Genomic DNA, 25,538 nt, shown 5'->3' with positions numbered 1-25,538 from the left:
AGACCAGAAGAGCATCTGTTGCAAATGTAATCTCGTCCTGGTGTCTGCTCCACAGGCAGCAGGGACAATTATTACTCTCTGTCTTCTCTTTGATCTAATACTATTGTCAAGGTGCAGCTTCTGTTATAAGCTGCTGACCAAAGGATAGCCCGTGTGGTGCCTTCAGTTGGCTGGCTGTGTTTCATTTGCGTATCACATCTTTTTCTCAGTAGTTGTTCCACTTTCCACTTTCTTGAGGTCTTCTTTCTCCACTGGCCTTTCTTCTTGGATCCAGATGCAGCACAATAGATGTAGTGCTTCTTTTTTTTTTTCAGGGATTCAAATGTTCTTATCAGTCGTATAAATTTGACACACTGGGTGATCCGGCATACGCTACCACTCTGCTGTTAGGCTTTTTCGGGTTAAGGTTGGTCGTAATGTTCTCAGATTTCAATTGTTATCTCAACTTGGCGTATCCATTCTGAAACATTTTTTCAAACGGCTACATATGTTATGTTTAAGATATGTATTTTGGATGCTTTCTTCACTCAAGATTGATAAACGAACATTCATAGAAAGAAAACATGATCTGGTGATGTTGTGCATCAGTTGTGCTTCAATATTAATAAATAGAATATTTTTGTAGTTCATAGAAATGTATAATTTATATGTATGAATGTATATGACCCTCTAAATACAGTTTTTACCAATATTAGAGCCCTCTAGACATGAATTAACACCCACATTGTAGTCTCCTTTACACTAATACGTAGACATAGGCGATGACAAGACATAAGAACTCGCATGTTAGCATTGGGAAAGTTCCTTGTCGTTGTAGTATCTTGAACGTAATGCGGGTTGATCGCATGGCATTGAAAAAAGATTGACATCAGTCTATCATCCATCCTCACTAGGATGTTTGTCACTTGATTGAACTGCAGGGCAGTCAGTCTGACGTGCATCTGGCATACATGCACGTAATAATGGACACTGCTGCACTACTGCCATCTTTTTTTACACCACGTTGTGGAACGCTTACATGCAGGCTATGGGATCTCTGCACAGACCAAAGAGACGGCCGCCACTTTAAGCATAGCAAGCTACCGCGCGAAGTAGTTAACCTCCAACTTATTTGTTCTAAACTCAAGTTTGAAACTGAGTGGGGAAGGAAGCCAAAAACGTACCATCTCCACACAGAATGGGAGGACACGTAATGAGAGCATCCATGGCTGAAGGTAATGTAATGTCTCGTCAGTGTAACATTACTTACACCTGCTGACTAGTGTAGAATACGAAATAGGATTTTTTTTTTTACTAATAATAGGCCATAGTCAACCAGGAAACATTTATTAATTAATTTTTGAAAAAACATGATAGCGCAAGGAGCGATGTTCGAACCGCGATGTAGCGAAGAACGACTGTATAACTAGACATGGCATGAACGTAAGCTGCCTGACAACTCCAAACCTCTACACTACAACATCATCTGGAGCAGTTCAGAATCAATATTTATCTAATAACATGACAAAAACAATCATACTCACCAAAGATGGTGATTATTTATAGACAAAATTCATCATCCTTTCCAGATCACTACAGACTATTTGTTGTAACAGTTTTGCTCTGATCAGCCAATCGGAGGAGGGACAAATGCTGACGGTGTTGTCGGCCAGCTAGAGCTAGAACAGCTAGAACATCCCCATTGCTATTATACTGTAGTTTAAGTGACATGGGCCACCAGTAATGATTCTGAAGGTCCTGGGCAGATTACGTTGACATGGTAACACATAGCAGCTGAAATCTGATTGGACAAAAAATGTAACCTCCACATACAATACATGTACTGGAAGCGTTGCATTTAAAAGACACACTATGCTAGCACACTAGCATCAAAGTCAAATAAATTCTGTATAACAGGGGAATTGTATATCACACTTCTCCCTGGCAGAGTAAATCTGTTGAGCACATTTAGATCTACAATTCTTTCTGCTTTAAAGGCTGGACAGGACAGGGGTAAAAAATAAAAAATAAAAGACACACTATGACACGAACTTAATAGACTGTTGGGGACAAATTAATACAATTTCATGGAAGAAATGCAATCATTGAAGTGCTAAACGTTGGTCAGTGTTTCTGATAGCGTTTCGGCCAGCAGAGGAAGCTTGTTTGGACCTGACAACACACCATTTCAATGCCATATCATAGCTTCTTCTTTTTCTATTTTTCAGAATCAAGGCGGGAAAATATATTCCACAGTTTTCATAGGAATACTTTTATCTTGTAGGCTTGTGTAGGTATTTTCAGGCTGCTATTCTCAGCAGCATTTGCTCAAACCTGCACAGCTCTGCTCATAGAGCTCTTTCTCTGAGCTCCCAGCCAGGGACGGTATATCACTTCACAGCTGAAGAGAACAATTAGGCCATATCAGCAGACTGGAGTGTTGGCAGTCGTAGAGCTGTTTGCAATAGCTCCAGTAATCTGTGGCTGCCGTTGGCGTCTAGCCATAGCCAGCCACAACTCTACGGCCTCCTCAGACACCCAACGTTCACCGAGGGCACGGACCTGCCCCAGAAGCCAGCGCTTTCTTCCACATAGTATCTGGGCAATGAATGGAAACATAATGTGTGCCGGGAGAAACACTAATAAGGAGGGGAGCGGGAAAGATTTAAGTCTTTAATGAGGGCACTTGTTTCAGCAGGCAAAGAGAATCAGGTTATATCAACACGGTATCAGATGATTGTGGCCCACCTACTTTGAAATTACGGGTGGCCTGTTTTGGTTCAACCCTTTTGCCATTTAGTCTACTTTAAGTCTGTTTCTTTTTCTCTTGTATTTTAGTCTGCAAGTTGGATCATGGATGTCAGCAGATTGGCGTGTTAAAGGCAGGGGATTGAATACTTCTGATTTGACTTGTCAAGGCCCAGCTGTAGTTTTAGGGAGTCTGTCTGATCCCAACTTGTCTTGACAGGCACCTTACTTAAGCTTCTCATTCGACTGTGGATGTATGAGTGAGATAGAAAAAAGAAGCTTGTTTTTTCCAACAGTGTATCTTTAAGTGGAAAGAGATTGAAAAACCCACCTTTTGTCTTCTCCTCCATGTAGATTTTTTAATAACTTACTACTGTTACAGATGTTGCATAATGTTAAAGAGTAGACTCTTTGCCCCATGATATTGATTCGTTTTTTTTAAAGCAGATGTCCAAAGTCTGGCCAGAAGCTCACTGTCATAAGTTACTAAATCAAATGAAAGCCATGCATATTATGATGTCATCCAATTTAATTAACTATTAAAGCTATTGGGTGAACTGAGCCATACCCCACTGGGAGGCTTTAAGATATTTATTAAAAGAAAAGGTAGCGTGATATTACCTGATTAAATAACAGGTATATACACAATATTGTTGAATTTACAGGAAATCATGGCTCATTCTACATGATTGATAATAATCTGAGCAGCAACCCACAGAGCTTCACGGAGCACTGAATGAAATGTCAGCCTTCTGTTGTCATGGTGATATAGATATCAGCTGTAAAGACTCCACAAATGATGTCGTTAGAATCACTTCCGAGTTATTTTGGGCTCTGGGTTTTTTATGCAACCGTCTGACTCGCCGGGGATTTTTGTTGAATTTCTTTACCCTCTTCTTTCTTCCTACTCTGAAGGCTCCTGGAGAAATGCTAATGATGAGCATCTCATCCTGACTGTGCTCTGGGAGCCTGGTGCATTTCGAAACTGACTCACCTGCCTCTCCTAAAAGTCCCTGTGAATAATAAGAAAATATACATGCCACCTCGAATCAACAGAAAAAGCAAACAAACTGTTTTTGACCAGTCTCTCCTCTGTCTCATAGGACCCACAGTTTGCTCACACACAACACTATAGGCATACAGTAAGTGACTCATGGCTGTCATTTCCTCTGTAGTCAATACGTCTTGGTGACATTGCACCATCTCAATGCCAGCAGAGTTACACCATCTTTGCATGAAATCATTATTAATACAGTAGGGTTGTGAACGATATCCGGATATCTGGTTTGACAAGCAAGAGATACGGCAGATTGGCAGATGGGTTGCAGATTGATTATTGAATACTGCTGTAGGTTGCAAGCGCAAGCACAACACTAAAGAATTCAAGAAATAAGTCCTACTTCTCTCTCCTTTCCTCCTACCTCGCCGCTGCCTCATCACCGTCTTTGTCTTCGGTCAAGCTAAAAGTGACGTTAAATGTTTGTTTATACTTTTCATTCATCATTTATATGCATTTTGAATTGTTTTCCAAATGTAAAACTATAATTGTTCTATAGGAAAATGTTTTGTGTTAAGATGTTTGACAAATTAATTGGATTTACATTGTTTCTGATGGGAAAAATGGATTCAGGGCCAGGTGGTGGCCTAGTGGTTAGTATGTTGGCCACGCAGCCAAGAGATATGGAACATATGGGGAGTTTGCACGTTCTCCCCGTGTGTAGGTTTTCTCCACATACTCCGGTTTCCTCCCACATCCCGAAAATATGCATGTTATGTAAATTGGAGACTCTAAATTGACCATATGTGTTTATGTGAGTGTGAATGTTTGTCTGTATGTGCCCCGTGATTGGCTGGTGACCATTCGAGGGTTTACCACGCTTCCATCCCGTAGACAGCTGGGATAGGCTCCAGCATGCCCTCGTGACTCTAGTGAGGACAAGCAAATGGATTCCGTTGTTGCCGAAACACCCTTTTGAATGGATTAATAACAAACATTGAGGTACCACAGTATATTCTAAATATTTAGATCAATGTCAAGTCTCAGGACAATGAACAGGAGAGAACCTGCCACTTTATTAACATAAACCTGAAGTGTTTGTAAGCTTATGAAATAACCCAAAGCAAAATGTATTACCTACAGCCATGAAATGATGTGTATATAAATGTTAAGCAAAATAATCTCATCATCTATATTGAGAGAGATCCACTGGCCTTGCGTTCCACTAAACCTCCAGTGTCGCACCAAACGATGAATAATAGAAGAGGCGAGTTAGCGGACTGCAAAATGTGCATCTGTCGGTCGTTTTACAGGCAAATGCCTGAGCTCGTATGAAAACAAAAAAGGTTACAAAACAAGCCGGTGCCCTGACTTGAGTTTCAAAAATGGATGGGATAGGATGTCGCATCTCTGAAATGCTACATTAAGAATTAAGAATGTAAACACTGGTGCCATGTCAGTGCACTATTTGGCTTGGACCAGCAAAGATGTTGAGTCAGTCTCAACTAGTTTGTCACCTGAAGAACAACATGACAATCTGCGACCGGCTTTGTCCATGCAGATGTCGATGACGGCACAACTTTCAACAGAAAGCAGGTTGTTGGTTGTTTGCTCAAATGACGCATGCTATAATTTTGCTGCCTGCTTTTTTCTGGCAACGGGCCTAGTCTTTCAGTCCATTTATATAAACCACAACAGAACAGCACAAATTGGCAAATTTTCTCTATGTATTCACACCAAACAGAAAGAAGAAAAGCATAAGAGGAAAAGGGAAAACAAGGGGAAGTATTGTAAGAGAGTAAGAGATGTTTGTCTGGAGAATGGAGGCGGTAAATAAGGAAATATGCTATTGGCTGCCTGAGAGATGGGTCCTAATTTGTTTATTTGTAACTGTCAGTAGTGCACTTATCTGCCAGACAAGCCAGGCTAGTTGACAGGGCCAGGTTGCATTTGACAAGACTGAAATGTGGTTTTGTTCCCTATTAAAACATGAGTCAGTGTTTGTGTATGTTGGCATGCATGGAAGCTGGATGACTGCCACTCTTTTCTTTGATGCTGCAGCAACTTTGCCACATTAAACGTTTTTGTACCGATGCTTGTTTGCGTGTTTATTTTAGGTCTATGCAAGTCATGCCACTCCAAAGGCTCTCACTAGTATGTTCAGGTCAGGCAAAAGTAATATTGCACTCCAACTCGAGTGCTATCATGACTGCAAGCTCCATGTGCAAAATCACATAGAAATTAACGTCAAGATGTCCATTCCCCCACAATCATAGTGCATACAATCAGTTTTACAATTTTCTTATCTTACTTTTTGATGTGACCACGACCCAAATCATCATAGTACAGTGGAACCTCGGTTAGCGTCATTCATTAGTTCTAGTCGGTCTGACTCTAACCAAAACGGATGCTAACCGAATCAATTTTTCCCATTAGAATTAAGATAAATCCAATTAGTGCATTCCAGAAATTTTACAATTCTAGTTTGACATGCTGCCTTAATTTGAGGATACTTTCCTATGTTTCTGTCCCCTTGCATCCTCCTGTGTGAAGGCAGGATGTGAACAGAATGCTTCTCCCCCCTTGCAGTAAGATCACTCTGACAAACATGAATTAACATGCAAACACAGGCACACGTTTATTTGACTGTTAGATGTTTTGTTGCGGTGCTTTGCTCACATCACTTGCTTTATGTTAATCTGAGAGATGACTATCAAAAAGGATGTAGTCATTTTTTAAATAAATGTTCTGCTTTCATCCAAGAAAAATGGATTGGAAGGAAAACTAGAGGATGAAGAGTGAGTGAGAGTGAGATATACCTTCCAGTCTGTTATGCCCCACAATGGCTGGGAATCTGTCAGCTGAGTGCCTCCCTCCCATGCTGAGACCTACAATGGCAGATTGGCAACTCTAATACCACAGCTCTTTTTATCTGCTTGAATTAAAACCCAATTGGAGATGGGTTGTGGGAATTGCTGGCTCAGGGAGAGGTCTTTATTTATTTGTTTCTTTTTGCAGGAATTATGTGTGTGGGTGCATTTTAGGGAAAAAATGTAATTGGAGGGATAGAAGCTTGAGGGGAATCAGTCAGAGGATTAAACACTGAACTAATACAGCCTGATGCAGAGCTGTTGTTAGGCCTTTATTAAGAAGGATGTGTGTTTGTTTTCAAAAGGATGAGAACTGTGTGTGTATGTGCTCACGGGAAGTGCTCGTGAGGCAAGCAGGATGTGCAGGAAAGTGTTTGGCTGAGCAGAATTGGCAGCTGCTGGATTCCACAGTAGTGCGCTGCAAATATTCATCCTCTAAGCAAAATGCCCCAAAAAGAATGTACTCATGCAAATCACACAGAAGAGACATACAGTATAATTGATGGATAAGCAACAGGCTCTACAGTAAGTGTGTTCCTGCTAAACATAGGCTTTTTAGTGTATATTTGTAGAGTGAGGCATCTTTTTACAGACAAATTGAGGTAGAGTGAACCCTCTTCCACTCCAGGAACCTGGTCAATTTCCAATTTGTTTGCGTCTAGATAGTTTGCCCTGGAAACTAATACACATTTTTTGTTCCAGGGTGAAATTGTTGTCATTATAACATTAATAACAGTTCAGGCAGTATTTTGTTTTAAATGTAACGTCAATGTAACAGTAAAGGCTTCATTATGCTTCAACGTAGTGGCGTCTTGATCCTATTAAAGCTCTTCAGCGGGGGTTGCGTGCATGACTTGCAATTCTCTGTCAAAACGCTAGTGGCAGAGAATGAGCGTGAGCAACCACAACTCTCCTTACTAGCTATTTATCTTCCTTTATAGTAGTAGTGAACAACGGCGACTGAAATTTTTAGAGCTGCAACTCACCGATGTGATCAGTCACTTTTATTGTACAAACCAGAGAAGAAACCGGGAAAAATTGTCTCCATTGATGCAAGGTTATATTTTTTCAAGCTCTGCTGGAAGGTTTGGAGGGGGAGGAGCGCGCCCTGACACTGTAGCATAATGAAGCCTTTGGTCTTAACCTTAACGATGAAGGCATAAATCGAGTGAGGTGGGTCTCATGGCAGATGCCCCTAACGCATCTCAGTTTTGAACATTCTTCGTCTATCAAAAGCACCAAAATCTTTCCTTCCTCATGCCTGTCCCATATCTTGCGTGTTGAAAGATGAAGGTTGATGGAAGATGCTCACTCAAGGTTAAGCGGAGGACTTTTCTTGGAGGGGAGGGGAGAACGCGAACATATCAGCGCCGATACTTATGACCTCATCACTCGCTTTGTCTCCAATCTCGTTGCAGAGTTACTTTCCACTGTAGCATAAGGCCATCTTTTAATCCTCCAGAGACCACGACCCGACTCATCAACCGCATCACATGTATTACAGAATACAGCGCAGTGGAACCTTGGTTAGCGTCTTGAATTAGTTCTCGTAGGTCTTACTCTACCCGCAACTGACGCTAACGGAATGCCAGAAGAATCTTTCCCATCAGAATTAAGATAGATCCAAATAGTGCATTCCAGAAATTTTACAATTATAGTTTGACATGCAGAAAATAATGCATTTAAATACATATATTGAATTTAAATACACATATTGAGGATGGCTTAACTCTCATACAATTGGTCATTCCTAAACTGATCAACTAGTGCCGTAAAGTCTAAAAAAAGGTGCACTGGTCAAAATAGAAGTGCCACATCAAAACCTAAAAATGCTTAAGTAATTTATTGACTCTTGGTCCAGGTCTGTATTGGATGGCATATGGGTCCAGAATTGGACCGCAGTCCACCAGTTAGTGATTCCTGGTACAACCGGGGGAAGTGGGATTAAATCTCTGTTGGAACATTTGTTTGCATCTTCTCGGACTCCTCTCAGATCCCAAAAGCATGCATGTCAGGTGAACTAGGGACTCTTAATTATCCACAGGTGTGAATGATAGTGTGAATGGCTAGACCAGTCCATGGTGTGCCTTGTCTCTTGCTCGAAGCACACACGTTGAGGACTAGCAGTATAGAAAATGGGTAGATGGATGAATAGTACTTAGGATGACCACCTAACCAACTAGGTTCGACTTGGCATTGAAAAACTATTGACCGGTAGTGTACATACATAATTGTATGCCTTTCCTCCGAACAGACACGTCAGGTCAGGTGAGCTCTTCACCCCTGGGCTCACCCACCTCCCACCGAGGAATGCACCCATCTCTGCTCAGTCCAACGACCATGGGGCCCTCCGGATCTCTTCACTCTCCCATCAGCACGCTGAGCTCGCCCATGAATGGCCTGACCTCGCCCTTCTCTGTCATCAGCTCGCCCATGGGGCCCCACTCCATGACCTCACCCGGCATGGGCTACGGCCCCAGTGTCAGCCCCCAGGTAAGGCCAGTAACAGAGCTGACACATGCTTACATACAGTAAATACAGTATGCATGATTTATTTTTTGTTTTAATCCTAAAGAAATGTAATTAAAAAAATATAATATATATATATACACATGTGTATACTAAAAAATACAGCTACTCTATTAAGTTATCACGTCTTACAAATTGTATTCACACGTCTAAGTAGTGCAAATTGCAGATGCTGACTGTGACACGCGCATAATTCTCCTAAGCCAGGCCCCAGCAGACAGAGGCTCTGCTTTGACCCCATGCCACAGTTAATCAAGGCCTATTCAACATGGATTCCATAGTATTTCAGCTCTGTCACTCTTCTTCTATATCAGAGGCATGCAACATTTGTCTCTGTCTCCCACCACATCTTGCCTACTTCTCTATCCCTTCAATCATGTTCTCTCTGCGGTCGTCCTTTTTTTCAGGATCTCTTTTGCATCATCTTTCGCCCCTCTGTCTGTCATTTCTGTTCATCAATGTGTTCCCGGCTTCTTTGGAATTTAAAAACACACACCAGCACACACATATAATTAAGACATCAAAGTCTGCAGTGGCCCAGTTTCCGCCTTGAGCCATATCTAAAATTGAAATGCAGTCGCTGCCCCTTTTTTGTGGTTACTAGCAATTGTGCAATATGAAACTATTTGGATGGACTGTGCACAATTAATTGTAACTGCCCACGTGTAACTCGGTTAAGTTTGGGTTAGGGTTAATTCTACAAGGCGACCACAATCTTTCTATTGCTATGGAGACCCCCACTATCAATACATTCATGTGTTTGACCTATAAAGCATAAATCTCTTTGAGGTGTTATTGTTGAAGCTGCCTTCAAAAATGTGCCATTTTCCTCAACTGGTATTAATACATTTTGCTAAAATGTACTGAAATGTCAATTTATATATGCATAATTTACTCGAGGATATTAAAATTCAAATATGTTGATATAATGATGATGGGCCAGCACAAATAAATGAATGTATGGGAAAAACTGTTATACAGTAATCGACCGTTTTACTTCAGCGAAGTAGGATTCCTTAAAGCATCGAAAACCTGTTCACGACCTTATGAACTCTGAATTCTGAAATCTATCTGAAATTTTTAACATTATTAAAGCCCTCAAGACATGAAATAAAACCCCGAAAGTCACCTTTACACTCATATTACCCAATGTAATACACATAATAAGAGTAAATAAGGCATTTGGTGTGGTTTACGGCAGCAACAGCAGCCCGTGTTTTTATTAGGGATTTTTTTATTCGGGATTAATGTGCCTGTTGTGAGACAATTCAAACATGTAATAAAGACCTGCTGTTCCAGTGATTCAAGTCTGGTGTCTCACTGAACATGACAGTAGCATTGCTGACACCTAGTGACCAGTGTAGAATCCTACATTTCATGACAACATCTTTGACTGCGCCTTCTGAATGCCTTATTTTTGTATTTTAATTAATTTAGCCATGTTTATGCTTGAAATTGCTTAATTTAGGCAAAAAACATAACAATCTCCTTTCATGTACATATTTTTGACTAGTAATAGACATTATTTAACCAAAAAACAGCATTATTTATTAATATATTTTTCAAAAAAAGTGAGTGAAGCTGCAAAATTTGAAGCAAGAAGTGGCCAGAGTTTACTGTATACCAGGGGTCACCAACGTTTTTTCTTATGAGAGCTACTTTTAGAAAATGAAAAAGGCCACGAGCTGCTCATTTTTGTAGAAATCATTTTCATACCTTATTTCAACCCAAACAAATCAAATATGCTTGTTTTACCAAAACATTCACAAAATGCTGGTATCCACAACTCACATTTTATGTTTCAGAATACTTTTCTTTCTCATGTTCTCACATTATTAACTGAAAACCTGAATGAAAAGCAGGCCTGCGGGCACCTCATGTGGTTGTGGGGGGCTACCTGGTGCCCACGGGCACTGTGTTGGTGACCCCTGCTGTATACAGTACCGTTACTGTCCATGGGTCCCTTGAAAGGGGCTATATAAATTAAAGTTTTTATTATTCATAATAATAATAACAGTAATGTACTTCATAGCCCAGCAGTTTTTACATTCAACTTACATAGTCCTCTGACAGAATGTGTGATGTCTGATGTTTGATGGTTTGAGCCTTTAATCCGAGAACGTTTGCATTGCTGAGACTGCAGGGGCTGTACGCTGTTGCACTTGGAGGGTGGGGAACATCAATTTGATGTGAGAATGTCGCTCTGAGGTTTTGAGAAGGCAGCAAGGCTCTGGCTGTGCGGGACAGCGCTATATGGGACAATGAATTGAATCAGGCAATCTGTGCTATTTGATCAAAACTCCCGCCTGACTACTGCTCTGTTCAGTGAACTGGAAGGTCATAGCTTTGTGTCGTCCTCCCATAACCACCACTAAAGCAGATTCCTTCCTTCCCACCACTACTTACTTCAAACAGCCTGTTTAATGACAAAGAGTCAAAAACATCAGTGACATTTATGGTCAGCAAGCACGCATGTTGCCTCTTGATTCAGGTACACATTTTGTTGCCTTTTGCCAGTTTCAGTATCGAGTTCAGTGTCTGGCTCCGGCTCGCTCCTCCCCCTACAAACCCTCTTGCAGAGCGTGACATGCACCTCCAAAAAAAATCTTACAATTTCTTCAAGGATTGCAGGTCTGCTAATAAGTGATGAAGCTCCCTCCTGAAGAACATTCATTTGCCATTTTGATGTAATATTGCATATCACAGAGGGAGATGATTGCCTAATTGCTTTAAAGTGATACTGGTATTACTGTTGGCACAATATTGCAGTGATATCTACTGTAACTCACCCCGGATAGAAAATGTATATTTTCGGGGTTACTAGATAGATAGATAGATAGATAGATAGATAGATAGATAGATAGATAGATAGATACAACAACTAAATATGCAACAGATCACATCAAATTTGTAGTGCAATAATAAATAATAATAATAAGAATAATTTAATAACTCCAGTCCTGTGTTTTTATTGCTCCCCCTCTGTTGTGTAGAAAAGCCGCATGGCGTGGGGGAGGAATGATCTGCTCAGTCTTTCTGTCACTGAAACTGCTCTTCTGTTGGGAGATGATCCTGTGCGTTGGATGATGCCGGTTGTCCCTGATTGAAAGGAGCCTCCTCAATGTTCTTTGCGCTGCCACAGATGTCAGGCTGTCCAGCTCACTGCCAATGACAGAGCCTGCCTTCCTCACCAGTTTGTCCAGGCGTGTGGCGTCCTTCTTCTTGAGGCCGCTCCCCCAACACACTACTGCATACAGGAGGGCAATAGCTACCACAGTCTGGTAGAAGATCTGTAGCAGCTTCTTGCATACGTTGAAGGACGCCAGCCTTCTGAGGAAGTACGGCTCTGCCCTTTCCTGCACAGAGCATCTATGTTGGCAGTCCAGTCCAGTTTATCATTCAGATGCATTCCCAGGTATTTGTAGGTGTAAACCACTTCCACACGGTCACCTTTAATGAGAACAGGCTCTGGGTGTGTCCTGTTTCTGCAAAAGCCCACCAGCATTTCCTTGGTCTTGGTGGTTGAGGTTGAAGTGCAGGTGGTTTGCGTCGCACCAGGTGACGAAGTCCTGGATCAGTTTTCTGTCCTGTCCGTTCTTGATACATCCCATGATGGATATGTCATCTGTGTACTTCTGTACGTGGCAGAGCTCAGAGTTGTACTGAAAGTCGGACGTGTACAGGGTGATCAGAACAGTTCCCCGTGGTGCCCCCATGCTGCTGGTCACAGTGTCGGCCTTGCAGTTCCCCAGTCGCACGTGCTGAGGTCTGCCAGTCAGGTAGTCTGTGATCCATACCACCAGGTGTGAACCTACTCCCATCTGTGTCAGTTTGTCCCTGAGGAGTAGAAGCTGGATGGTGTTAAAGGTGCTGGAGAAGTCCAACAATGTCATCCTCACCGCACCGCTGCCTCTGTCCAGGTGAGCGAGAGATCGGTGGAGCAGGAAGATGATTGCGTCCTCAACTCCCACTTTTTTGCAAACTGCAGAAGGTCGAGTGCGTGGTGGGTCTGTGGCCTCAGTTGATATAGCAGCAGCCATTCCATGGTCTTCATCACATGCAACGTCAGGGCTACCGGACTGAAGTCATTCAGCTCAGCAGGATGTGATCTCTTTCAGATAGTCACTAGGGAAAGCTTTGTTTTTTATTAAGTAGGGCTGTCAAAAATAATACGCTAATGATGATAACTAAATTCTTGAATTAATTCTTTAAATAATGACTCTAAATTATTTTTAAAAATATTTGACGTACTTAGTACATGCGCATCATAGCAAGCTACACGACGGCAGACGGAGGCAAGTGTAGCGTACCTACAGAATCACACGGGTGAGTCACGATGTCCTTTTATAACTTATTTCTGACCTGAACACATCATATGTGCACATCTCTCACACGTCAGTAACTCACTCTTGATGTAAAACGCAATCATTAAACTCACGTATTGGTTCACAAAACGCATGCAAACGATGAACACCTCCATAATTGTCTCCTTTCTTCATGTCGGAGGAGGACCTAACTACTAGCACTGTGCTCTCTGTGCTGCCTAGGTGCCCTGCTCTTAAGTATTCAACTAAAATATCGCATATGAAGAGAGGTGCAGAAGTGGTGATACTCACGTTGCTAACAGCGCTCGATTTGATCCAATTTCCTACCAAATTGTGACAACTTAATGTCGTACCCTCATCTGCACAAAGGCATGCATTATATCTTTCTCTATCATGGGTTTTTGAAAACAAAGCATCCCTATCGTACATTTAAAAGAGCTGTATATGTGAAATTTAACGAGCTTTAACCGTCCTCTCCGGCAAAGATGGGCAGTAATGGCAACATGATGAAAGCAGGGGAAAGGATGACTAAACTCCCATTATGACTACAATCTTGTGTTCTCTCAAAGCTCAAACCACATGTTGAGAAAGACACCGTCCTTTATCATCAGCCAGTTCTTACATCAATGCAAAGAAAAGTATACTTTTTCCCCCTTAAGCTGTGTCCCGACAGTGAGACACGCAGACCGACTTTGCCTCTGCAAATTGTACATTTTTGTTCTCACACAGAGGCGCCCACTTTGTCCATTCATCTCCTATTCGTCAGCCGTTGTATTTTTCAAAAAAAAGATCTGTATCGCTCTGTCATAATGAGGCCCCTCTTTTCTAGAACTTTTTTTCCCAAACAGATGCACAACGTTGCTGGTTATCCTGTCATAGGGAGGTGACAGAACACACCCATGCCCATTGAACAACTGCTCAGGTTTTTGGACTTTAACTTACTGGCAGTACATCCTGTCCCTCAATTAGACCCACCAACTGTCAAAACATCTGGAAGTTATTATTAAGGAGTGGAACTCATTTTATTCTTCCTGCGACAGTAGAAACTATTGTCTTTTTCTTGTTTTTTCTCTTCTTTACATTGGGATCTAATGCATAACAGACCTGCAGTCAGCCCAACACATGAAATGCATGTTTGTGTCTGCAGTCGAGCACACAAGAGACGCTCATTCGGTGAAGGTGTAAATGTTTTACAAGAAATGGTGCATGCGCCTAATGAGTTATAAATGAGAAGCGGCAGTGATGTCATGCACGACATTGGAGTGTCATGTTTTGGCGAGGGTAGCTTGGTAAGTAAAACACAGCGTCCAAAAAAAAAAAAAAAAAAAAGTTAAGACACTGCAAATGAGAGAGAGAGAGCAAGAGAGCGAGGCGGACCCCAGCCTCTCCCTGTGTGGGAGTCATAAAGGTCCATTCCTTGTCTTTGAAGGGCCGTGCTGCAGTCGCTCTGCATGACATCATGGTTGTGTGGCTCTATTGGTTGCACAAAGGGGCTCTGTGTGGGCTCCCTGGAGAACTCATGTCAGTCAACCCACAAATGGATGGGGGACAAGAGTTTTCACAGCCAAAGCTGTCTCCAGGTAGCAATTAGAAGCGTTTAGCTCCCCACCCCCACCACTGGTAGTTTAACAAACTTTGTTCTGTTGATCCAGTTGTGCTTTAAACAGAAGCTTAGTGCAACTCTTTTACATTTTTTTCGAGCGCAAACGTGCATATTTTATGGGGTTTTTTTCATGCACTGCTCCCATTTTCCATGTTTATTTGCTGTTTGCAGCTCTTTACTCGTAATGCAAACTCAATACTTAAAAACTGCTCCAACTCGGAAGGCAACCATGCTGAAACTTGTGTAGGAAGCGTTGCTTTGATTAACCTTGAATTTTTGATTACTTTTGATCATGCTTCTTCAAACAATGTGTGCATTTACAGCGGGGGCTCATTATTTCTATGACTCAAAAGACCGGGTGGGACAAGCACTTGGTTTGCACGATGTACAGACATGTATGCAAATTTCAATGTATTTGCTTTTGTTGCTACATGCACATTTTTTAACATCTGTATGTGAAACTTTTCCAAAACGCAAAGAAACACAGTCTTGTTTTCAACTAAACCGTTCTGATGCATATATTTATGTAGTGTGATAACACTTTTGATTTGGAGTGATTTAGAGGAGATGACATTAGCTGGCGTTAGCATGTTGGCCACACAGTCAGGACATCGGGAAGATATGGGTTTGAATCTCCGTTAGACATCTCTCTGTGGAGTTTGCATGTTCTCCCCGATAAGCGGCATAGTGGATGGATGGGACATTAGCTGCTCAGGGAGCTGCTAAGGGAGATGCTCGATATCAGCTTTCATACCGATATCTCATATACAGATATTGTGCAGATGTCGATATCAACCGATGTAGGCAGCAGCTTGTGTAATGAATAAACACATTGTGTTTCTTTGACTGTGATGCCACTGGATGCATTTCACCAGTAAATGCAGTTATGGCAATGTACGTTATACAAAACACGCCATATTTATTTTAACCACTTTGTCTCAGCAAAAGTCTTTTAAAAATAAATACCCATGACCCCACGAGTAAGACAGGTTAGACTTAATCAATTCATAAATAAATAAGGCCAGTAATGATACAATTTGGAAAGCTGCACATTTCTGTGTGGCACAAACATTTGTTTAAGAACAAAGTGCAAAGTATGAAACTCGGGACTAAAACAATCATAAACTGGGCTTATTGAGCATTTCACCAGTGATCAGTTGCGTGTCATTCCGAGTAATAGCAGTAATAGCAAAAAAAAAACGATACCGATAGGAACCCATAGCAATTTTTTATGCAATTAATATCCATCAGCCATATGGCCCAGGTGGTAGAGTGGTCGTCTCTCAACCTGAAGGTTGTGGGTTCCATCCTCAGTCCTGCCGTGATCGTGTCGAACTGTCCTTGGGCAAGATACTGAACTCCCAGGCCTGATGCTGCGTCATCAGTAGGTAAATGTGCTAACAGTGTCAAAGCGCTTTGAGTGCCTTAGAGGTGGAAAAGCACGATGCAAGTGAAAGACCATTTATCATCATCAGACCTTCCTACTTCCGAATGTAGATATCAGCCAATGCAGGGGTTTACATTTAGCTTAAAAAAAAATCGTAGTGATGCCCCCACAGCAACTCAACACTGCCAATTGGCAGACATGTTCACTGACACCATGTGAATAACTTCCACACCCAGGTTCAAAAATACCTCGTCATTGTACACACACTTATCAGTAATATGCTGCTACAATCATCTGTCTTGTAGTTTGCCAAAAGCTGCAATTCTCCGTGCATATTTGCTTTCTCTCCCGCTACATGCAATGAATTTCTTTGCAGATTAATGCAACTGAACAAAAATTGCAAAAGGCACTTTTTGACAGCAGCGCTTGTGAGCAATAATTTTATGTGGTGTGTCCCAGCATGGGGTACGTTCTAGTAACCTTCGAGCTGTCGAGAAGAATGTCTGCTTCTTCTCAGTTCTAGCCATTGGGAGCGTGTAGAGGAAGTGCTTTATTTAAACGGGGTGGCAAAATTAATGTAAGCGCCTTGCAAGAAGGAATACTAAATACATATTACGCGCCACTAATGACTTCATTGGTAGCTGTGCATGTGCATGTATTCACAAATAGGACATTTATCAGTCCTAATTAAGGAAAAATGTATGAATCCATAGATGTAATTTTACTAATATGTTTAAGCTTGCAAATACATTTTGTTTCTTTTTCAATTTGGTTCCTCCCTGTGCGACAGATGACTGAAATACCTCATGTTTGGCCATAACAGACTATATGTATGCATACAAATTAACAATAAAGAAAACGGATGTGACTTTACTACACAAACTGTGTACAAGTGTGACTTTAAATTTGCAGTTGTATGCCACCTGTTTGACAACTATTTTCTGATAACTCACACAAAGCTAAACTGCCACTCAGTGCGTGGTGTGCGTGATTTCACGCACATGTCGCTTGATTTGTGTGCGTCTGTGAAGCATGTATTGTGCAAACAGGTGTCTGTCAAAACTGTAACAGTGTAATTGATTCCAAAGGTTGTCTTATTGTGAATATCCTACCCTAAAGGCCATAGTAGAGCGAGTCAATTAACACCCTCTTGCGTGAAACCCAATCCTCCCTTTCTGCCGATTCGTGTCCGGATAGGACTTATAAACACGCACACAAATTAGTGATAAGAAGAAAGTCCTTACTCGGTCTACCAGTACATTGCTGGATAGAAAAGGTTTGCTTTTTGAAGGAAGTTATCTTCCTGTGGTGTGAGGGGTGAAAGGTGACACAGGGTTATCATCATGACCTTATCCCTGTCCTCACCTTTGTGAAGGCAGCTGGTTAGGTGTTGACTCCTGTCAACAGGAGATATAAGATCCTGTCCACACACTCTGCGTTGCTCTTAACATTCTTCCTCGCATGACACAGTTTCTTCGCATCACTATGGTCACAACAGCACGTGCATCGAAACAGGAGAACAGAACATTCTGTTAACTAAATGTACAAAACAAAGGCCAACCACAGGGCTGATATTGCGTTTCTGGTTTTAACACGTCTTCATCAAAGTATACATTTGCTGCAGTGCTTAAGGGACGAGCTAACAACCATGACTTACAAACTCCAAAATGCACAGAGAAAGTATATTCAGAGAATGGTGGAGGACAGACATTGGCAAACTACGGCCCGCGGGCAACGTACGGCCCATTTAATTTAATCCGTCCCACTGGACGTTTCCAAATTATTTTTTCAAACCTTTAACTTCGAAGCTGTAGCCGGCAATAGGATTTGTAATGCTTTTTTTCAGTTATGTAAGTCCTGAACCATCAAAATTATTCCAACGGTTTGTGAAGCGAGAGACTTGCTAGTGATATGGGTCATTCTCCCGAAAGTTTTGAAAAACAATTTTGACATTTTTACATGTGCTTCTGCGTGATTAAAAAGTCCCTCACAGTTTCTTTAGTTTTTCTGTACATACACATAAACAGTAATGGACCTGTACTATTGTACAGTCTATTTATTACAATTTATGATGGTGAGGCTTTTTCTGTGAAGTTTTTTTCAGAGCTTTTACTATTTTCAGTGTTGTTGGGCTTAGCAGCACTTGATGTAATGGTGATGTGGATGGGCCATGCTTCAAACTGTGTGAAAAAAATCAAGATCAGTAGAAAACCCGTTCGTAACGCATATCATGGACACTGCGGCATATTTTGAGTCACTTTTGTTATTGTCTGAATTGTTGACGAAAAACCGGAGAAATAACCCGGAAATACCCGGAAAGTTCACATTGTGTGTCAAGACAGATGTCTCAGTTGCATATAATCTTCCTTGCTTCGATTTTAGTCACATTTTGTGCGGACAACACTGTTTATGTTTAATGAGGTGTAACGTTTTTTTTGGTCAAAGTGCATGTCTTGGATGCAGCAGAATGCGTTGTCGAGCTGCTGTACTTCGGAAATCACAGCTGCTGAAACATAAGTCGCACCGTTTTGTGTTATTTATTTCATCGTATTGTGACATACTTTTGCAGGACACGAAATGGCGACGCGCAAACGGGTGACGGTAGCAAGGAAATGCAAAATGCAAAAGAAGGATACGCAATATACACGAGTGTAAATGTGTGACAAAACAAACGGTCAACAAAAATTACGGCTTCCCAGCCTTTCCTCTTTTTCCTCCTTCCGCCCCCGGCACAAGCAAGTGTGCGCTATTCATTGCTTCCGCGTACATAAGCGTACACACCCGTGCAGACTAAATACAGTGATCCCCACCAAATTTACAGCCTGTCTCCTCCAAGCAAGAATACACAAATGACAGAAATTTCGCAGCGCACATATGTGTTTTCACCTGGACACGCCGTGCTGGATGAGGACGTCACTGGGCATCACTGCTACTGAGCCGTAAACTACCATCTAGAGTCGTACAAAACGTTCTTACTTTGCATATTGTCCCCATAAATGTCGCTTGAAAGGAGTTTCAAATAAGGACAGATGAGTTCAATATGAATACCGAATGAAGTGAATCAACTGACGGAAAGAAGACGCAGTGAATTAACTGTATTTCACACGTCCAATACAACTCCCATGACCCCCACATACCCAGAAGACAATGACGTCACAGATGGGCAGACTTTTGAGTAACATTTAACGTCTTTGTCATTAAAGTGCTAAAAAAAAAAAGCCTGCCGTGCTTAAATTCAATGCTTTATTTCCAAGTATCGATTCAATCGATTGATTGTATTTTAAACGATGTTAGATTGATATGTGTCGTCAGGAATGGGAACTTGCTGAAAACAGATTGATGTAGTTGAATCGTAGAAATATAAACCGATGCATCGGTGTAGTTACACCCCTAGTTTGCAGTATATTTTTATATGGCTATAGCTTGAAATAAGGGACCCAAGCACATACAGCAGATTCTAGGTGGACTGTTAGAATTATAGGTGTTATATGTTGTAGTGTATGTAGGTGTTATACAGTACACCAGGTCCCCAACTTACGAACATCCGACTTGCAAACAATCGGAGATACGAACCCAAGCTGACTGGTCTGTATTTTCATGTATTTTGCCTTGTAGTAACTCCATATTTATACTGCTACATGCTTGACCAGTAGAGGGCACTGTGACACTGCTAATGGGACCAACAGGTAGAGGAAGACGGTGGGGAGGGAGTGTAAAGGAGAAATGGAAAGCTAAATTGTAGCTGTATGATGCAACCCGGACAGAGCGTGTGATTAAAGTTTATGAAGAGTTAATAAGCCTGCTTAATTCTACACCACCCACAGAACACTACCTCTTTTAGAAGAGTCTAACGACGACGACCATTTGTCCTTTTTTCAATAACTCCTCCTCGACCATAATGACTATGCTCGGCCACTCCTCTTCAAAGGTAAATAACATTTATCATTACGTATTATTATATCATTTTTATTATTATTGTTTTTTTTCATAAATTATCCTCGTTTAATATTACTACTGCATCCAAACTCATATTTACATACATACGCATATACTGTATATGTATACACGTACATGTAGTACCTATATCATTGGTAATATTACCTTTTCCCCTACTTAAGAACAATTCGACATAAGAACGGTCGTCTGGAACCAATTGTGTTCATAAGTTGGGGACCTAGTGTATATACAGTATATGTAGATAAATAGCCCGGTCCCACTGCAAAATATTTAACCCAATGTTAACCAAAAAGTTAACAATTTCAGTTGTTTTTGCTGGTCCGTTTGAACGGGATCCTTTTGACATTGCCGTTGTGTGTGCTCGCAACTTTGTTCTCGATCGTTGTCGTTCCCCGATACTGTGGAGATAACTTTCGCAAAGTTAAAAAAGGTGCCCTTGAACTGGAAAGCAACTGGAGTTCCACAAGAGGGTTACGTATTGAAGAGCGGTACACTTGGATTTGATCTTTGCTTTTGAAGTGTCTTTCTGAGCAAAGTCTGTGCTCTGAATCAAACTAAGCCGTCTTAAGCAACGGCCTCAACTGTCTCTACTTGTCTTCCCTTTTCTCCTCTGCTCACTCCAGGGACGACTGCTTTCATTTTTTTTTCCACCAATGTGTTACCATTGCATACTAATTGTTTAGACGACCCTCTCAGTCAAGATTTGCCTGTTACAGGAATTACAATTAAGTAAAAGTTGAGATCATTTATTCCCAATTTTGGTGACATTAATGTAGTAACACAGTATGTTTGCACATTGCTGAGTTTCTATTTATAAGTGAAGTTAGTCACTAAAAAATAGTACAAATTTGTAGTAGGTTAGATTTGAAAACCAGGTAATGCTTTGTTTTTGTCGTCTTTTGGGTGAGAGAACACAAGCAATACAATCTGATGAATATTGCATGCAACTGAGTGCTGGATTATTATTTTTCTATGTAGCCGGCATTGTTTTTTTTTTTTATGTGACTAGAACAGATTTGTGAAGATCAGTTGTTGCAATCCAGTGCAGTTCACTGCATACCAGGAGTCTCAAACTCATATTTTGTGGCCCCCTACTTGACATCAAAGTTCAGTTTCAGTGTGGCCCACGCATTCTGGGCAATTTATATTAATATTACCGAAATCCTTTGTTTATCACGCGTAATTGGTTCCAGACTTGACCGTGATAAGTGAATTTCGCTAGTAGTTTTCCATCCATCCATTTTCTGTGCCGCTTATCCTAATTAGGGTCGCGGGGGTATGCTGATTTCTTATTTTTAAATTGTATATTTTTGTATTTAAAGCAAAGAAAACTTGTTTACGACCTTTTTTAACATTATTACAGCCCTCTAGACATGACCTAACACCCCTGTAGCCACCTTTACACTCGTATTACCCAATATAGCAGACATAATAAGAGTAAATAAACCATTTAACACATAAATAGGACTCATTCTTGTGTGTGTTGCTGTTAATGTTTTCCCAAGGGGAAAAGAGTGAGTGGCAGACAGGAAGTGACGTCAGGGGTCCAGAGTTTAATTTTATCTTGGCGTCTGTTAGGGCCGTGTTTTTATTAGGAATTATTGTGCCTGTTATGAGATAATTCAGTATGCAATGAAAGCCTGTTGTTGGGCGATGGAAGGTGTGTGTGTGTGTGTGTGTGTGCGTCTCACCGAACATTAAACCCAGTGACCAGTGTAGAATACTACATTTCATTTGAAAACATCTTCTGAATGTCTTATATTTGTATTTTAGTTCATTTAGCCATTTTTATGCTTAACAATGCTTAATTTTGGCAAAAAATACATAAAAGTTCCTTCAATATGCATATTTATTCCTAATAATAGGCTGTAATCTAGCACAAAACAGCGGGATTTATTAAATAATATATTTTTGAAAAACCGATAAAGTGAAGCCGCGAAATTCAAACTACAACGTGTCGAGGGACAACGTAAGAGGCAATTTACTTTGCATTAATGTTGTCACACAGTGAAATGAACGGGGGGGGGGTCACTAAACATGTAACTTTAGTAACTTTTTATCCAAAAAAAAAGAATCATGCAAGGCATGATGGGTAGCCAGACGCACCTCCAGCGATGCTGTGTAAGAGGAAGCGCTGCCAGCTCTCTGGCAGCAAGGAGTAGGCAAGAGTTCATGTTCATAACTGTTTTTATTAAAGATTGAGAAGAGTGGATCAGTTGTACTTTTTATATATATATATATATATACAGTATATACTTGCTGCGGCCCAGCATTACCCAGACTCTACCTCTAGCAGGTAAATTGAGTTTGAGCCCCTTGCTCTACACATTTCATTTCTACCTGGTTGAATTGTTTGGCAGCTTTGCAAATCCAGATGACACAGAAACCTTATGTCAGTTCTATGAAGAATGTCACACCTACAAGTACACACAAACCGCCCATGCACTGCATGTACCAGGCGAATGTTCTCCACTACATGTTATGTAACACCTCCCGCACATGAAACTGTTATTCAGCAGGGGTATTACATCTACTCATGTTGCACATTGTACTGCAGGGAATCCTATGTCCTACATTCCCAGTCCTTGAGATTAAATGCCCCTCATTTGTTTATCTCGCTTAGTCTGTAAAAGTTTTAAGCAAAGCCTTCCACTTCCACTCAAAACACATGCGTACAATATGCAAGTGGGGATTGTCAAGGGGTTTCCTAAGATGATAAACTCATACACACAGCTGCCATACCTTTCTGTGAGGGGTCACATGTATGTGTTGAGGGAGCATGTATTCTATTTCCAGTAACGGTCCTGAGCTACTTTAATCCCCCTGCCTTGCCTCCATCACCATGGACAGAAGAGGGGGAGAAAAAAGGTCCCAGCCAGCCCACCCCACAGCGGGGAGCAGCACTGCCGAGATTGAGTTGCAAGTTTACTGAAAATAGATTGCGAATAGAAGAGTCTTTTTCTGTCAGACAGCAGAGGGTTTGATAGAAACCATCCCAGCTGAAGAGACAGCTCTGTTAGTGCCGCGCTTCAGGGCAAAAGACGAGACGCAAGCGTTCAAGTGAGGTAAGACCTTGTGTGCGTACATCTGCGCACACGGGTGGGTGTGTACGTGCACTTGCTGCCGAGACTGGCACCAAACAGGTCATGCAGCAGTGTTGATGGCTTAGGGTCCTAGAGATGCTCCAGCAGTCGTGCATTTAAGAATAGCTAACAACTAACTTTATAGGTTCTCAAAGTGGGGTGCACGTACCCCCACGGGTACACCAATTGTAATAGGGGTACGTGAATAGAAATGAAAAACGATTAGCGCCTAACACTCATAAATACGAGTGTGCCTGAACGCCGCACGGCGCAAGGAGAATGGAGCGGAAAGGAGACAGAGAATGAAGTATATGAACAAATAAGCAAGTGATGGTTATTTTGTGCATTAAGAGTGTGAAATCAGAAGAGTTTATTTATATTGGTTTTAAATGAAAACCTGTCACTGTGATTCCCCTGAAAATGAGGCTTTATCGTTGGCTGTATGTATTTTTGTACTTCGGATGCTGCTTTATCATGATCGTTAAACTTTCCCCTTCAATTTGGTATTAAATGAATATGTACACTTAAACCAAAGCCATCATGAGTGGACAAAGTGAAGCTCATATTCGACCTATTCATACGGAAGGAAGCCAACATCAGACTGGAATAAAAGATTGTAGGATGATGACTTATCTATTAATCAGTGCTCATGTTCAACTTTATCAAAATGCGACCCTGCAAAATACCAATTTTTGACCTGGAATTACTATAAAATTAATTAAACAAGTCATTATGTTCAAGGCCGCACGGTGGTTGAGTGGTTAACATGTTGGCCACACAGTCAGCAAGACCTGGGTTTGAATCTCCGCTTGGGCATCTCTGTGTGGAGTTTGCATGTTCTGGAGTTTTCTGGGTACTCGGGTTTCCTCCCACATTGCATGCATGTGAGGTCCATAGGTGTGAATGTGAGTGTGAATATTTTGTGTATATGTGCCCTGTGATTGGCTGGCGACCAGTCCAGGGTGTACCACACCCTTTGCCCAAAATCAGCTGGGATAGGCTGGGATAGGCTCCGGCGTACCCCCGCTAGATCTCACAAGATTACAACGTGACAAGATTTGGTGGACACCTCTGCCAAGGCCGAACAATTCTAATCATACGTTTCGGTGTCGCTCAGAAAAATAGTCAAGGTGAATGTAAGCTCTGACGCAGCCATTATATGAGAGATGTGTCAGAAAAGTTCCAGGACTGTTGATGATGATGGCATTCTTCGAGTTCTTGCCACAGGGCCAGAAGATCAACCAGCACATCTTCAAAGAGATAAAGTGAGACAATTTTGGCACAACAAGTCATGGCTGCTTCACCTTAACGTTGGACAGTTCCTGTACTCTCCCGACCTGGCTCTGTGTGATTTTGTCCTCTTCCCAAAACTGAGGGGGGTCGTTAAGGGGACTTGTTTTCGAAATGGCCGGGGCGGCGGAGCATCTCTGAAGAATCCTTCCAGGGGTGCATGAAGGCCTGGCAGAGAAGGCTGGCAAAGTGTGTTTAGACTCCAAGCGGAAGGAGCAAACGTGTAGTTTAAATGTATCTTTTGTGACACGCCGCCTGGAACGTTTCTGACGCACCTCGTAGGATCTCTGTGTAAAAGAGGCTAATGTTGTGTCACATTATATACGATTATACTCTTCAAGTTGCTGTAGGGAAAGGGTGACCAAGCATTATTTTTGTATGCTACAGTTATCCTTTGCCACTTTGTGCTTCGAACTTTGGAGCTTCACTCTACCACAGTTTTTCAAAAATATACATTGCAAAATATAAACATTAATAAATCATGCTGTTTTGTGGTTGAATAGTCTATTATTAGTTTAATTCCGTATATAATCAATTATTACTGGGGCTTTTTTTGCCTAAATTAAGCATTTTCAACCATAAAAATGATAAATGAAGTGAAATACAAATATAACACAAGCGCCAGACTTGGTCCCTGGAACAACAGGCTTTTACGGCAGGTTTGAGTTATCTCAAAACAGGCACAATAATCCCGAATAAAAACACGGGCTACTGTTGCAGTCGTAAGACACGCCAGCTGAAACTCAACTCGGAACCCCTGACGTCACTTC

At 41.5% G+C, this 25,538-nt stretch overlaps 1 protein-coding gene across 5 annotated transcripts in view; it reads left to right on the top strand.

Moving 5' to 3' along the window:
• Positions 1-25,538, top strand: part of LOC129169704 (retinoic acid receptor RXR-alpha-A) — a 118,218-nt gene that overhangs the window by 58,569 nt on the left and 34,111 nt on the right. For all 5 annotated transcript variants that reach the window (XM_054756349.1, XM_054756350.1, XM_054756351.1 and 2 more), the window contains one exon: positions 8,849-9,087. In XM_054756349.1, coding sequence (XP_054612324.1) covers positions 8,849-9,087 — 239 coding nt within the window. The remainder of the gene's footprint in view (positions 1-8,848; positions 9,088-25,538) is intronic.

The sequence above is a fragment of the Dunckerocampus dactyliophorus genome, chromosome 17 (assembly GCF_027744805.1).
Source record: "Dunckerocampus dactyliophorus isolate RoL2022-P2 chromosome 17, RoL_Ddac_1.1, whole genome shotgun sequence".
NCBI classification, from domain to species: Eukaryota; Metazoa; Chordata; class Actinopteri; order Syngnathiformes; family Syngnathidae; genus Dunckerocampus; species Dunckerocampus dactyliophorus.
The sequence above is the reverse complement of the archived record's forward strand: the minus strand, read 5'-3'. Positions and strand labels throughout refer to the sequence as shown.